The 17,295-nt window shown below is 40.7% G+C and overlaps 1 protein-coding gene across 1 annotated transcript in view; it reads right to left on the reverse strand.

Annotated features, from left to right (window-relative positions):
• The window catches only part of PREX2 (phosphatidylinositol-3,4,5-trisphosphate dependent Rac exchange factor 2), a 250,362-nt gene that overhangs the window by 121,084 nt on the left and 111,983 nt on the right, over positions 1-17,295 (reverse strand). The window contains exons 19-23 of the mRNA XM_018554229.1: positions 13,052-13,137; positions 11,794-11,930; positions 8,421-8,541; positions 8,144-8,328; positions 5,804-5,965 (exon numbers count right to left, since the gene is read on the reverse strand). Coding sequence (XP_018409731.1) covers positions 5,804-5,965; positions 8,144-8,328; positions 8,421-8,541; positions 11,794-11,930; positions 13,052-13,137 — 691 coding nt within the window. The remainder of the gene's footprint in view (positions 1-5,803; positions 5,966-8,143; positions 8,329-8,420; positions 8,542-11,793; positions 11,931-13,051; positions 13,138-17,295) is intronic.

A 17,295-nucleotide genomic window follows, 5' to 3' on the forward strand; every position in this document is an offset into this window, starting at 1 on the left:
ATGCACAGTAATGCACTTTTGAATAAAAATAAGCAAATGGGCTATACAATTATGAGTATGCCATTAGGGAAGTCAGAAATAGAAAAAGATTTGGGGGTTATTGTAGACCACAGATTGATTAATAGCTTGCAGTGCCAGACTGCTGTAAACAAATCAATTAGGGAGTCCTGTCCTGTATTATGAAGGGTATTTATTGCAGAGACAAGTCCATAATTGTGCCACTTTATAGGTCACTGGTTCGGCCTCATCTGGAGTATGCGGTCCAATTTTGGTCACCAGTCCACAGAAAGGATGTCCTTGACCTTGAAAGAGTCCAGCGGAGGGTAACCAAACTAATTAGGGGAATGGAGGACCAGAGCTATGAGACAGGGCTACTAAATTTAAACATGTTCCCGTTAGAAGTAAGGAGATTAAGGGGGGATATGATTTTCATGTACAAATTGTTTAATGGTGACAGTAACATTAGCAACAAACTCTTTACAATTAACTCCGTAACAAAGACCACCACCTAAAAGAGAGGCCACCACCTAAAATTGGTCGAAAAGAAATTCAAGCACAAGGGGCGAAGGGGGTTCTTCACAGTTAGAGCGGTTAGGGTCTGGAACTCGCCCCCAGAGGCGGTGATCTCAGCTAGGACTGTGGAATCATTCAAGAAGCTTTTAGACGATTTCCTGAGAAACCATAACATACAGGGGTACAGGTATAATTAAGAATGAACTGATACAAGGACCTATGTGTGTATGTGAGGGTGTGTTTGTATTTATATATGTATGTATGTATGTATGTGTGTGTGTGTGTGTATGTACATGTATATATGTGTATGTGCATGTATATGAATTGGCTAAATCGTGGGTTGCCTCCCTGTGGGCTCCTAGTTTACACCTCTCCCCCTATAAATAAATTGATAGAGAAAAAGAGTAGGAAAATAATAGGGTTTCTGGAGGGGTTGACCATCCGAGAGAGATTTGCTAAAAATATATCAATTTTTTTTTCACCAATGGCTTCATCAGGGGACCCACAAGAGATGGATCATGCAGGGCTGGTCAGTAAGGTAAGAGAGATACTTGGAGGATCGGGAGGGCGGAAGCCATAAGGCCCCAACAAAACCTCCTTGGTCTCCTATTGAGTCACCGTCGAAACGCGTCGGTACCTATTAAGTTAAGCCACTTTAGGGGCAATCATGTTGTTGTCCACTTCACTGTCAACGCTGTGATTACGATCATGTTAATTTGACTACTTTTATGTATGCTATTGTTTATATCCAATCAATGTTTATACAAAGGGACCTATTTAGTCTAAGCGCTATAGGGGCAACCATGTGGTTGCCAATTATGTGACCAATATCATGCTAATTTTGAATATCTGGATCTACGATTATGTATATATCCTATCAATGACTATACAAACCAAGATCATGTAGGGTTTTTTTCATTTCGTATATGTAATGCACTAATATTTTTTAACTAATATTATTTAAATAAAATTTGATCTATTTTTTAGCAAATCTCTCTCGGATGGTCAATTGCACCCCTCCAGAAACCCTATTATTTTCCTACTTTTTTTCTCTATGTGCATGTATATGTATGTATATATATATGTGTGTGTGTATACACATACACACACATCAACAATAGGTTGGACTTGATGGACTTATGTCTTTATTCAACCTCAAATACTATGTATATATAGAATAATACACTCAAATAAAATAATAAAACCCCCATCCCCACGCACACTCACATTTAAAATGAAATAAAAATAAAATACAGAGCCCCCTCTTCTGCTTACTCCTGAGGAGGCAGATTGATCCCTGGTGCTCTAGCGGTGATTAGTGAGGTCTGCTGCAGACCTCACTAATCCATCCTTCGACTGAAGCTCAGAACTGAGATCCAGCTGAAGGGATCTCAGTGCTGCTCCCACAAGTCAGGTACTTGTCACCGAGTACCTGACTTGTCCTCTGGCTGCGGGCCCCATTGTACCGGCTGGTACTTTGAGACTGCTGCTCTAAGCTGATGAATTGGTCGCTATCAGTTACTGTATATATCTGGCCATGTGAATCAAGATGGTGTTCTTTTGTGTTTTTTATACTTTAGAAATGTTTTTAAGAAATGCTGCCTCCAGTCCCATAATGCTGGTAATACACAGAACAATAATCTAGCAAAGATTAAATCATTTAAAATGATCTTCCACTAAAAAAACAATACAACAAAGAAAAAGATCAACGTAGTTACTGGATTTTCTGCCAAGTCAATTACTCCTTCTCCATGAAACTGATTATTGACTGAACATTCTATTTGATAAGATCATTATATCGAACTTGTCTTGTTAGGTGTATGGCTATAATAAAAATCCTATATAGGATAACTATATCCTAAGCTGAAGTTAAACATGCGTTACATATATTATGGGTGTTCATTTATCAACAGGGTCTGCTCGGGCCGAATGCAGTTTCTGGTTATTTTCATATTTTCAATCAGAGAAAAGCCAATGCTTTTATCATCGAAGATCTAAGTGCCAAATGAAAGCATGGTGATTAAAGTAAATAGTCCAAACCACTCATGTCATAATGAAATTAAAATGAGGGCTGATTTAAAGGGGTAGAATTCAGAGCAGAATATATAAGATCTTCTGTAGTTGCAGGCAAAGTCACCTAGGCAAATCCTGGTCACTCAACCCTTCATGCTTCCAGGTAGCACAGATAGCCATGGGCAGGGAAAAAAATATTCACCAGCTAACAGCCCATATTTACTGAAGTACCAGTTCCCGTCAAAGTCTCTGAACACTTTTCCTATAAACTCTTCTCATTGTAGAAGCTGGTGAATAATGGTAAATTAGATTTTACACCTACTAGATTTTGACACCCACTAGAGTTCTGGGGACACCAAAAGGTGTGTCCTGCAATGTTATTCTTTTTAGGTTTTACTCTGAAACCTAAAGAAAGATATTGCATATAAGCAAGATGCAGAAATGTAGTGTTATCTGCTCTTGCAACATTACAGTAGGCTGGTAAAATGCTGACAAAACAACAATTAGTATGGAAATGATTTATCATTTACCACTTGCTAATCACTTGCTTGTAATTTTGAATGGGGGTAGATGGAATGGCACAAGAAGTTTAGAGCTACTTGATGGTCATGGAGAGCCGCATGCAAGCCACTTCTCTGCTACTAGCATGGGTATTGTCCCATTCACATCACATACAGACTTGTATGTTGAGCAGTTGACAGGCTGATCAGACATATGGTCACTATACTGTCAAAATGACAGTGAGTGTCTGGCTTTACTTTTGTTGAATAAAGAGGAACTACTACAAGCCAATCATATATGTAAAGCCCACTGAATAACAATACAATGATTCTAATGTATACAATGTTGTCCATAAAAAACCAGATTAACTCTTTAATTCTCCAAACTAACTGCAGAAAAGGAGAATATGGTTGTTGTGAGCATAAAGGTGCCCATACACTGCACGATTCTCGTATGAGAATCGCAGGAAATCCCGCGATCGTACAATAATCGCGCAGTGTGAATAAAGACGTGCGACCGTTTCTACTGTTCAGTCGCACCTCTTTTGTCTAAGGAGCATGCTAGAAAACCATCGTACGATTTTCGGCTGGTTTGAATGATGCTCGGGAGACAAATGCCGAACGGGCCGTTGTGCGCACGCGCACACTGCCCGTTCAGCATTGTGGTCATCGGAAGCCTGCCCCTCAGGGGGGCGGGCTTGCGATGATCGCAAGTATGATCTGCCTGTCCAAGATGGGCAGATAGTACGTTTTTTAAATTACTTTACAACCATCGCAAGACAACGGTCTTGCGATGGTTGTAAAGTTTATGGCCACCTTTAGTCCAGTTCTTTCTCTAATGGGTTGATTTACTAATTGGAAATAGGTTGTTCACTTTGCAAGGGAAATTGCACTTTGCATGCTAAGTTTGCCCTTAGGTTAATGAATGAGGTGAAGCTCTGCTGACTTCCATCATCCAATCATGTGCAAGCAAAAATCATGTTTTTATTTTATTTTCCTTGCACATGATTGGGTATACGTTTCAAAGTGAAATTTCACCAGATTCACCAAGCTAAGGGAAACTTCCCCTGCAAAGTGCATATTGCCTTGCAAAGTTAACAGCCTATTTGCATTTATCAAATCAACAACTATGACAGATGAGAGGTATGATGTCTGTGGCTGTTCAGATTTCTATGGTAGATTTAGCCCTGTGTGCATATTGTATAAATCACACTCTGGTTCACAAATAACCACTGAGGATGTAAGCTCAGTCTGGATCTGGAAACAATATTTATAGCTTGTCCCTGTGGTTTCCTTCAACACATCCCCACAAAAAGAGAATATGTGATTATGTGAACAAGAAATAAAAAAATCCTGCCTGAACTCCTGCACTGTGACAACACATTAGTCAAAACAAATGATTTCTTCTTTCTGTCAAGTCTTTAGGAACCTGTAGGTCTCCAACAACTGTGCAGCTACTCATTCCAGCCATTGCAAAAGAAGTGACCCAGATACTGTATACTGTATTTTGCTGCCACTTTAGGGCAGCACAAGGCCTACATTGGAATATCGAGCTCTACTGCAGTCAGCAAAGGGTGACTATTTTATGTGCAAGCTAAAGAACCCCTACTGAGAAAAATGGAGGCTGTCATTGATAACTTTCTTCTGAAAATGCTAGCTGCCTGATTGTCTCTGTCCTATGAATTTACTCATCTGGAACAAACAGAACTATTTTTTAACTCTTTAACGCTGGATTTACACTGTTCCATGTACATATGGTGCATATTGTAACACACACATGTAGGTATCAAAGGCCCCTTGGAGTTTCCATTTGTCTTTCAACTAAACTGCAGCACATAGTTGTATTCCAGCCACATAGAAAATAATGGAATTTCTACTAAATATTCATTTTCATGAAGCAAAATGCAAACGTTTTGCTGCATTAAACTGTAATAGGCCCTAAACTTCAGGTTAGTGAGATAGAAAGAATTAAGAGCTGTGGATCAACAGACAGGCAGCTAGCAACAATATGATAGTTCAGCAATGGCAGCCTACATGTACTCAGTACAAGATGCTTCAAATTATGTATTAACATTGGTTACAGAACACTCTTGTACTGGTGAAGAGCTTCTATATCAGCTAATAAATGAAATTTAAAAGGAAGACGATGGGCAATGGCAATTTAGGACAAGTACCAGGATTCCCATTCCCATGTCTATGAAATTTCCTCCCTCTCATCCATATGTACATCTGTTAACACTGAGGGTGCTTAAAGTGTATGTATGGACAAAATATATATATATATACATACATACATATACACAGTATATACAGTATTCAATGCATCTACATTTTCCCATATTCCCTCTTTAAAAATGTTGCAAGTAAAAAGAAAAAAGAATTGTTATTCCTGCCAGAAATCCAGCATGCTCCCCACATCCTTTTGAGGTGACAACGCAGTACCATTTTCAACCTTGCCCAGTTCACTTATGTGGATTACAGAACACTTCCACCTCCCTCCTCTTCATAACATAAGTAGGGGAGGGGGGTCTTCTCCAGTCATAACACACTTCCTTTTCTATGGTGATAACGTGGCTCTTCCATAGATACAGTACAAAGAGTGAGCACTGTCACCCTAGGAGAAGAAGTGTGTTACTAGCAGGATAACAAGGTGAAAATAAAGGGCTGAAACTTAAAAAAAGAAATCTAATGTAACCACCACATGTAAGGACAGGCAAGCTGCAACATATTACATTTTCGTTCTTGGGTTTAGATACACTTTAAGGTAAATGACAAACCTTTCTGTAACTAGCGATCCTCCTGTAAATATGTTCGATTTTCTCTCGACAGATGATAGTAAATTTACTCTGAAGATCTGGAGGAATGACTTCTTGTAAAGAATGCAGATTGCTGCAGTTTTGTACAAACTGTTCATCACTTTTAGCAAAAGCATCTAATACCTGTGAGAGACATCAGAAAACAGGTCACTGCAATTAATCTTAGAAATATAATTTACAGTGAAACAGTCCCCTCTAGGTCAGCTACTTACATTGCAGGGATTTTACCAAATTTTATTATTTCAGATCTGTACCTGCTTCTATTCCAGTGGCATCACAAGGGGGGTGTGGCACGCTCCCGGGTGACACCATTGGAGGGGTGTCACCAAAATGACTGACAGTCATTTTGGTGTCACCCCCTCTAAAAAGTCGGGCACTCGGTCATGGACAGAGAGCCCGACAGTGTCAGGAGAGAGGAAGGGACCCGGCGGCATACCTCATCCTGCCGGGTGAATGTCCCCTCCTCTCTCTGCAATCTCATTTTTGCTGCAGCTGGTTCTATACATTGTACAGATGTGCCACTTTACAGGCAGTTTAAGGGGAGCCCACCCTAGACATGATATTTAAAGGATTTTTTCATTTTTATTGTTTCACTTTAAGTGATGTTGAAATCACTGCTCCTTTAAAAACTGTATTTTTTTTTTTTACATTTCATTGATTCATGTCCCACAGGGCAGTACCCAAATTTATTTATTTACCCTTTTTATGGCCAATAAATTGCATATAAGGCTTCAAAATGGTGACATTTGATTTTTTAAAGTTCTACACCCATAGACTTGCATTGAGTTCAAACTTTTCCCATGTTCTAAAGTTCGAATTCGAACCGAACACGGAGGTGTTCGGCCCATCACTACTGACTAACAGTGTTTAGGAGAAAAGCCAAACTAGCTGCTAGCATTCTAATTTCTATTGTTATATATATAATAATAATTATTCTAAGACAAGTCAAGGTAGCATTAAGCATGCTTGCTTATTACATAAACATGCATGTTCTGATGACACGCACATAAGACTGCAGGCTAATATCTAGACATAACTTAAAGCTGAACTCCAGCTATACATATTTATGTATACTTACATTGGTCCAGCTTGGCCCAATGTAAGTATACATATTTTATACCTGGTGGACCACAGGGATTCTGTAAAACACTGTAGTAGCTGGAGGTATTACAGTGCTGGCAGCATTCTTCCAGGTCCTGGTACTGGGCTGTGCTGAGCAGTTTCCATTCTGCTGTAAAAACACAGAGGGTCCTTCCCTAACCACCAGTGGCCATTCAGAGATCGTCTTGTGTTTTTAGCACTGAATACTAGCATTTTCTGATTGGACAAGGGGCGGTGACATGACGTCTATTTCCAGTTTTGCATTCAAACTTGGATAACACCCACTTTATATTTGTTACATATTCCCATTCACATGGCATGAATATAAAAATATTTAGAAATTGCTGCTTTTACTTGACAGGGTTTTTAATTGCTTAAAAATCCTACCCAGCCAAGACTTATCTCTCTATGCCTGGCTCCTCTGATGAGTCACACGTTACATCTTTTTACACTGTTTGCAAAAATATAGGAATTACCATAGAAAATAGCACTATCGCATAGAAAGTCACTTTTAAATTAGCATTAACAGCCCAAAGAGATACAATTTCCAAATGTTTGTCCTTATATTATGGATGGTATATACACCATATGAACCACCCTTCTTTAAATAACAGACAGGGCAGACATTGTGTTTATGTTTTAAAGTGTATTTCCACTTTTGCAGCAACGTTGGCATAACCTGTTTTATATTTGAAGTTCTCATTCACATACATATTACATACATATACTGCTTACATATTACAGTACTTGTTTTCTTACATTACTAGTTTCCTCTCAACTGGATTTTCAATGCAAGGGGATGGGGAGGTTACCAGTCTTGACTCTGTCTGTACTGTGCTGGCAGATTTAATTATCAGTTGTAAACTAGATTTTAACACTGCCTGTCCTCATAAAGGGTTAAACACCTAAAAGCATTGTATTTTAATGACAGGATGCTCAGGGGGGCACTAATCTTTCTATAGAGGCAAGCAGAGTTTCCTGTAACTTTAAACTTGTACAGAAAAGCCAAAGGTCTACTCAACAACCATATCTAAAAGGTAAGAAATATATATATTTTTAATTATTTTTAGATATGCTGTGTAAATGGGAACACATAACAAACATATAGAGGGGTTTTCTCAAATCTGACTCCAAAAACACTTTAAAAGCTCTTAAGTGTGGGAAGCTGGAAAATGATGCAAAAGGGTGAACATCTCTTACCTTGGCACTTAGGCTGAAGAAGCCCTTTGGTTCAACCATCTTCTCCACTACATGACACTTGATTCCTGCCGTGCTGTCATACTCATAAATAACACCATACTCTAGGTGAACGTTATCCACAGTGAGGCTCACATGATCCTTCTTTCCATCAATGATTGCCATGGTGTTGAATTTGTCAATAACCTCTTCGGTGAAGAACACACATCAATAAATAAGAGATGGAGTGACATTTCTAACTGTGATCTGTAATAAAGCAAGGACTATCAATTGATTTTACCTTCTACTTTGCAGTCAAATACATCCCCTTCGTTTTCTCCTAAGGGCCGAGGATGAGCTGGTTTTATGATATCTTCCTTGGCACTCTCAGTGCTGTCATAGATCCACTGGATAGAATCTTGCTATTAATGGAAAACAGAAACACCACATTAATTATGTACATACTTTTACCTGAACCACTTATGCAAATATATCACTTATTAAACATAGATTATCCAATATACTTAATCTTGTCTTGCATTACAGAAGAACTATTTTTAATAGTTTATTTATTTATTTATTTTTTAACGAAAACGTATGGACTTGCTTATTAAATTTGTCCATACAAAAAGATCAGAAATATTGATCCACTCTGACCTGCAGTGGTGGACAAAGACTGCAGATGACTCCTGTACTAAGAATGATACTTATGTTTGCTACATATACATGACTTTTGTCTTATGTAATAAAAAAAAAGACTTTAGCTGCACTCTTAGCTGTCTATTTTGTCTATGCTTCATTCACTTGTCAATTTGATTTGGCCATTTCCTCAGTAATAGAACTTCTTGAGACAGCACTAGCTGTCTAGTCCTTAAAGGGGGTTTAGCATCAGATATTTGTTTTCATGTCACTTAAATGCTTAATAATTTGTAAATATAACACTTTTATGTATTATTTACCTCTTAGGCTAGGTTCACACCAGATGCAGTGCGTTCCGACCCAATTCTGGCCAGAACCCACTGCATCGCATTGCTGCCGGCTCACTTTTTTGTGTGGCGGGCCATTGAAGTGAATGGCACCTTGGCCACGCCCTCCGGCCGCAATGCGATCGGCTGCACGGGATCGCAAGGCACCTTGTGCCTGCGGTCCGGTGCGATCAAAATAGTGCCTGCAGCATTTTGATTGCACCGGACCGCAGGTACAATGTGCCTTGCGATCCCATGCGTCCGATCGCATTGCGGCCAGAGGGCGTGGCTACAGATGCTATTCACTTCAATGGCCCGACACACCCCCTCCTGCCCCAGAAAAAAGTGAGCCGGCCGCAATGCGATGCAGTGCATTCTGGCCAGAATCGGGTCGGAAAGCACTGCATCTGGTGTGAAACTAGCCTTACAGTACACCTCCTGACAATACCAACTGTCATCATCAAATTTCTGGACTGAGATTCTGGTTTAGAGATTACAAAATCATGAAAATCCTAGAGCTTGCACAGTTCTTGGCTGTGTTCAGAAATGTCTGACACAGATCTGCCCCCTGATGCAGCCTCTCTACAAAGTTACAATGTTGCAGTCTGAGCACTGAGGGAGAAGAGAATGAGGAAACGCTTTCTCCTGCCCACAGTAGTGACAGCTTTTTATCCAAGGCAATGCCACTTGACTGGAGCTTATAAACTGCATTATAGTGATAAAAGATACATATTCTCTGAAACACTACACTTTTACTGAGACAGCGCAGTGGTGCCATGGGTAGCACTGGGGGTCTCTGGTTCCAATCCAGGGCAGGTCACTTTGTGCAAGGAGTTTGCGTGTGCTACTCTGGTTTCCTCCCATGCTGCAAAGACATGCTGGTATGTTAATTGGCTACTGTCTAAATTGGCCCTTGCATGTGAGATAGGGACCCTAGATTGTAAGTTGCTTGAGGGCAGGGACTGATGTGAATGTGCAACTATGTAAAGCACTGCATACAATTGTTGGTGCTATATAAATAATAATAAAAAAATGTATATTGTGACCTGTCAGAAATGTATTCATACACACTTGTAGAGCTATGGAAAAGTCCAATTTCAACATTATCTCTAAAGTCTAGTCACTACTAAGAGTTATGCAGGAAATCCTCCTCAATCCAGACCACCTTGATCCTCAAATAGCTCTCCTGATGGTTCACCCTTCAGCCTTGTGAAAAAAGAATATCTTTATAACTTTCAAAGTTCTCATATCCTTCTTGGAAGACATATGCAAGCGTGTGACTGTTCCAGCACATAAAAGATTGGTTACTTAACAACGGACAATCATTTTCCATGCATGACCAGCTTAAAATGTGGACTTAACTTTGAAGTCTAAAATACATCTTGCGTGTGAGTTTTACAGAAGTTTATGCAAGATTATTTCCAGTGCTGCTTTAAGCTGGAAAATAAAATTGTACATTTTTACATTTGGTCTAGAGACTGATTGGTTCTCAGCAAAAATGCCAGGGCCAACATTCCGGGTTTACTCTTTGATCCCACTTCTCTGCTTACTGTGGTACTCCATTTTGTTAGCTCTGCTTTGCATCCAGCAACATTTTCCATGCCAAGCCTATGAACATATTCAATAAACTATAGTAGTTTATTCTTATTAACAGAATTATTCCTACTTATCTAGCTTGGCTAAGACCAGCTAAATATTTCTGTTGCCCCAATTTTCTTGAAAAACAAGGTTAGGGAAGGTGGCACAACCCCGAAACATGTCCCTAACCAACCCTGACATTACCAAGTACACATCTAATGATCAGGATGTGGAACATCTAATGGGAACTGGGAGAGAGCAGACACAAGCAGAATTAGTTCAAAAGGAATACAGTTCCCAAGCATCACTGCTCACCAACTGATAGACTGCAATGCGGTCCACATAAGTGACTCCTGCATAAGTGACTCCTGTTTTGTAAGTTATTGCTACACTGTGCCAGTGTGCCATGTTTTCCTGAAAATTTTGGATGAGATATTTTTAAAGCTTAACTCCAGTCAAATAGCTAAATACACAGATGAAATACCTGCACTAATTGGTGTCTTTCATACCCACCTAGAGATCAGTTTTAAATACTGTCGGTTTATACTGAAATCATATAGTTACAAACATGGTCCTTGTTACACAAATACTTACACTACAACTAGGGGCGTAACTAGAAATCACAGGGCCCCATAGCAAAATTTTGTATGGGGCCCTGTGACCTGTGACTAGCTATGCCCCTTGCAGAGCCCACTTGAGATCCCTGAGGGTGACCCTGCAGAGCCCACCATAGAGTCTCTATGGTGGGCTCTGCAGGGTCACCCTCAGGTGGGCTGGTCACACTTCTTACCTGTCCGCCTCCACTTCCTGCAGGATCGCTGATGGGCCCCGCCTCCTCCCCTGCTGCCAGCCACGGGCCCCGCCTCCTCCTCCACTGCCGGGTCCAGCCTGCTACACTGCCGCTGCTGGCTCTCATTAACTACGCAGCGGCTGTGAGTAGAACGCGCTGCTGCACATATCACTGCAAGTGATCTAAACAGCAGCGCATTCTTTTCATAGCCGCCAGTTAAAGCTACCAGCATATGATGCCATAGCGACCCAGGCCGCCCGCACGGCACGGCGATTGCTACGCCACTGACTACAACATTTTAGAGCTCACGAGAAGTATCCAGTTTCAATTGATTTGTTTACCTGCATTGGCCTCCGAAACTTCCTGCAGGCAGTCACATGAGCAATGACACTTGCATGGCTTTCCTTACTGACATTGATCCCATTCACTTTGATGATGCACTGCCCTGGGTGCAGACCAGCAACAGCAGCCACTGTCCCTGTAGGCAATATGTGAGAAATTACCAATTTCAATTAAAATTACAATCCTGCTGCTGATTTACAATCCAGCTGCTGATGAAGTTGAATAGCTGAGTTTTGAGATGAGAAAAGCAATTTGAAGAGATGACAGAGTGACGATATATATTAATTTAAGCACTTTAGAAATATATTTTTTAAAGCAGCGTACTATGGGTAAGGTCAGAAGTGCTGCAACGACTGTTTTGCAACCTAGATGACACTGAGTAATTGGATCATTTCACCAAAAGCAATCTTAATTTAGCTGCAACTGTCCTCTGTGCAGTAGAAGAAATTCTTCAATTTATCATCTGTAGATATAAACTGTAGCATAGAAATTGTCAGTTCTGCACAGCCTGGTGCATGCATGTGCTCAGTACTGACACAGCATAACTGGATGGTGTAAACGATGTACCTAATCTTAATAGAAAGAAAATGTATTATTCTGGCTGGTGCATGTCTACAGTTTTGCTTCAATCCACATTATCACTGTAATTGACTACTGCAAGGTAGACCTATAGGAGATGTTGCCATGACTGTGTATGTACAGTCATAAAAAAACTGATCTGCCATAGTCAATTGTCTGGTCTGTGCTAGTAAGAAGAGATTTTGTCACCAACACATAAGCTTTTAAGTAGGAGCAAATGTAAGTACAGGTGAGGTCTGAGGGTGATTAATGACAACGAATAAGCATAATGACTAATTTGCTCTTCATTAAAACAAAGCTAATTTAACATTACTGACCATGAAGAACCTTGGCACCCTTACTAATCCTCACTAAGACTGCAACTGTATATATAAACAACAATGTGGGCATACATAACCTTATGCACATTAATATGTTTGTACAAATCGCTCCATATTTTACATGTACACCTAAGGAAATGAGCACATGACCAAAATGATTATTTTAAACTCTAACATAAGAATACTACATGATGCTTCAAGACAGTGTTACATGCCATTAGAGTACATGAAAATCAATATAAGGTGATTGAGTTAAGCTTTTTAAATGTACAAGTATATTGACCTGCACTGCTTAGAATAGGCATTATCATGCAAATATGTAGGAAGATTAGACTGTACGAATAAAACTCAACTGTACCTCTACCCACAGCATGTACAACAGATGGACCAAATCCTCTAATCTGGAATCCGAGTCCCTCTGGAGAATCTGGAATTTTAACTGTCCTGGTGAACAAAAAAGTATACTTGTAACAAAATCTTGCTTAAAGTGGACCGTTAATCCCTTTCACGAAAAATCACATCAGCATCCAGCTCTGCATGTCGATATGAAATCATCTTAAATCCATTAGTTAAGCAAACATATTTTTATTTTACTTACAATTACAGTTTTTCTACTTCCTGGTCCTCTTTGGCACAAAAGATATAATCGTGCCCAAGCATTGCATCCAGGGAAGGTTACATCAGCAGCATATTGCTGGAAAATCTCATATGTAATCTCACGAGATCTCAGGGAAAGGCATTTTCCTCCCCTGAGATGATGTGCATGGTCACATGTGCCAGAGTTCCAGGAAGTAAAGAGAGATATAACAATTTGCCCTTAGCAAAAATTGCCACTGTGAGGAGAATGGAGAGGAAAAGGTATGCAAAGAATAAAAAGTCTGCAATTATCTAGAAGAATCTGTTTGTAGAATGTCATTAGTAAACATTTCTACAGTCTATTCTACAGTCTATTAAATTTAAATATGTTCTCTTTGGAGGTTAGGAGATTAAGGGGGGACATGATTTTCTTGTATAAACTGTTCAATGGTGGCAGCAACATTATTAACAAGATATTACGTATACGTTAATATTGCAACTTTTATATACTGCATATAGTTTCATCATGCTTCCTAGTGCTTTCAGTTGGACCTAGACATAAGACAATGTTTACATTTATTATAAACATGCGCAATCATACTGCCTATATCATATTAATACACTGATAGATATCTACAGTGCCGCTGCCTCTGTGACACAGCCAGTGTATAAAACCAATACACTTACATTGCTCAGACCCCTAATGATTGTCTGTGACTAGCCAGTGTAAAAATCCATCACACTCAGGGCTGGTGCAGACTTGGGCTATCCTGGGGCACACGTCTTGGGACCGCGCAATTGTGTGCGGTTGCCGCACGGCCCCATTGATTTCGATGGGGTTATATCCCTGCAATCGTGAAAAAAAGGTACATGTACCTTTTTTCGCGGCACTCACCAGGCGGTTTCTCAGCTGCGATCGTGCGTGCTTGCACAGACGGAATCGCTGCCGGAAACTGCGCAATCTGGCTGGCACGACTGGAGTACCATTAGAAAAGAATGGCACTGCCAATGCGATCAGCAGTGTTGTGATTCCGCAACCATGCAGCCATCCATGCTGTTTTGTGCACGATTGCCACGCGGTCACTGAACACCCAGGTGTGAACCTGGCCTCACCTTTCTCAGCCCCTGTGACTAGCCAAAAATCCATCCCACTCACATTTTTTTATCCCCCTGCTGCTTATCTGTAAACAGCCAGTCTAAAAACCATCCTCTTACCCTGCAACCTTGCTTTGTAAAATATATTTCTCAGCCTCACAGAAAAGGCCCTCTGCAACATTTCAGGGGGAAGACTGAGAAATGATCTCTACTGCCTGCGGCAGATCAACATTTTTCTCCAAAATATCTCCCACTCAATGTGATCTTCAGAGACTGTACCTAGTCAGGAAATGTCAAAATAACTGTTTTTCAATGGTACCATTTATGTTAAAAAAAATACACTGCTATTGTATATCGTGGCATGTCAATAATTTATTTGTGCAGACCTGTAAAATTGCTGATAGGGCCACTTTAATTAATGAAGAGCCAACCAGATAAGTACACCGACTGCAGAGCATCACTCCATGCAGAGTACCTTGTTTTGAAAAGTACTGCATGTACAGTACATTCACTTTGGTTTTACTTTGACTGATTTCCATGGGAATCAGAGAGCTCAGTAAAAATGTCCCACCTCCTCTTGGGGAAAAACACTACTGCTTCAAAGTAACTTTTTTTCTATCATTTTAATCTTTGGGTAAAAGTTTTGAGTAATTCTCCAAAGGAAATGAGCGTGACTTTACAGGTGGTAATAGAATTAGAAATAGCTACTGCAGAAACAATTAGCTATGGGAGCCAGAGTCAGTGGCCAGTGGAAAATACAAGTCTGTACTTAGAACTGCAGGATATAAGAGAACAACATGGGCTTGGTTAGGAAAATAAATGTAATTAAGTCAAGCTCCGGAAGAAAGATACTTGACTGGAGAGAAAAGGTTTTTCCACTTTTCAGGTCATTAGTGCTTTCGATCCACCAATTTCTTGTTGTTAAAGATTTTTAAAAGCAGGTATAATTATTTATTTTTTACTTTCACAACACGAGGCAGGGCAACACAAGATAAGAAAATAAGTGACTCAACTGATTTGAGTTTGTGGGGGGATATTTGAGGTAGATCAGATGTATAAACATTACTAACCCAAGTGCCTCTTTTGTTGTCATTTACCTTTCCTTAGGAACTGTGAAGGCTAACAGATTAAAATTATTGGTGTAAGCAATAGTTAAGCACCCTAACTATTAACCCCTTCATGACTGAGGCCTTTTTTTCCCCATTTTTAGCACCCATGTCATATTCCACATTTTAGGCCTGAAAATGACTTAAAACCCCCAAACATTATATATTTTCTGAATGCCAAGACCCTATAGAATAAAATGGTGGTAGTTGCAAATGTTTATGTTGCGCAATATTAGCGCAACTCCTTATTAAACCCCAAAATTTAGTGACAAATTTAATTAAATGCCCCAAAACACAACAAATTACCCATTTTTTTAATGAAATATAAAAGATGAGGTTACAACGAGTAAAACGATACCCAACATGCCGAGGTTACAAATTGCGTGCGTCCGTGAAACGGCGAAAAACTGCAGTACCCCCAAAAAGTCTATAGAAAAAGCTTTAAAAGCCCCCACAGGTCATCAATTTAGAGATACCCCAAAATACTGGCCCTAGAATTACTGCTCTCACTCCGGCGTGCGCGGCGATACCCAACATGTGTAGCGCGTTCGTCTTTTCATACGTAGACGCACCTGGCGCGTGTTTACGTGGTGACGCGCGTGCTCACGGGGGCGGGGACTTTTACATTTTTTTATTATTATTAGATTTATTTTATTTTATTTTAATTTTAAAAACTGTTTTTTTTTTTTTTTTACTTTACTTTGACTGCTATCACATGGGGGGGCTTGCAAGCCCCCCCATGTAATAGCAGATGGTGGTGACAGGTCCTCTTTAAGGTGATGCTGGGGGTCCAAAAGACCCTCAGTGTCACCTTTACACTGGAAATAAGCTATTGAAGTGCAGATCGCACTTCAATAGCTTATAGCTGGGCTGCAGGAGCCCAGAGCTGACAGCCCAGGGACCGGAAGTGATGCAATCTGCATCGCTCCAGGTCCCATAGAACGGGGAGGGCATCGATGAACGGAAATTCGTCGATCTCCTCCCCACCTCCCCGCCGACACGAAGGAAGCCGTTCCCGGGCCCGTAGGAGGGGCAAGGGAGCCCGGGAAGCACGGAAGCCGACAGTCGGCTTTACAAGTTTAAACAGAGTCCCGGCGGCGAGTCTGTTTAAACAGCCCCGATGCTGGCGACGTACACTGTACGCCGTCACCAAGGAGTTCATAATACTGTACCTTGTTTGAGCATCACTCGGCTGTAGATCCTCAAATCATCTCTGAATTGGTGCTGACACTGTCCTTCCTTCTGGAGGGTGGCTACTTTTGTTCCCCATGGTTCCTGTGTGTGTTGTAAAGTAGCCACCACTCCAAGCTCACTCCCGTGAAGGACTACAATCTCAATACAAGCTAGCTTAAGCTGCCCACACACCTTACAATTTATCTGCAGCTTTTCTGTGGTCAGATGGAAAAGGTGCAACAGATTCCTCCATCTACACTTAACTGTGTGGATGGAGTAATCTCCACCTGGGCCAATCTGTTGCACTTTTACCATCTGACCACAGAAAATCTGCAGATAAATTGTAAGGTGTGTGGGCACCTTAACAAAACTTGAAATTGTAGAAGTAGTCACTGTTCCAAGCTTGCTCATTTAATGGACTACAATCTCAATACAAATTAGCGTACTACATGTGAGATTGTAGTCTATTACCAGAGGGAGTTTAGGGTGGTGGCTACTTTACAACACACACAGGCAGGCCCGGATTTCCCACAAGGCCACCGAGGGGGCGGCAGAGCGCAGAGGGCGGCAGCGGTGACCTTGTGGGAAGTTGCGGGCTCCGGTGTAAGGTGTCCGCCGGCCGCAAACTACGGAGCCGGTGGGCGGAGCCTCG

This window comes from Nanorana parkeri, unplaced genomic scaffold, assembly GCF_000935625.1.
Source record: "Nanorana parkeri isolate BGI_ZX_2015 unplaced genomic scaffold, ASM93562v1 scaffold147, whole genome shotgun sequence".
NCBI lineage: Eukaryota > Metazoa > Chordata > Amphibia > Anura > Dicroglossidae > Nanorana > Nanorana parkeri.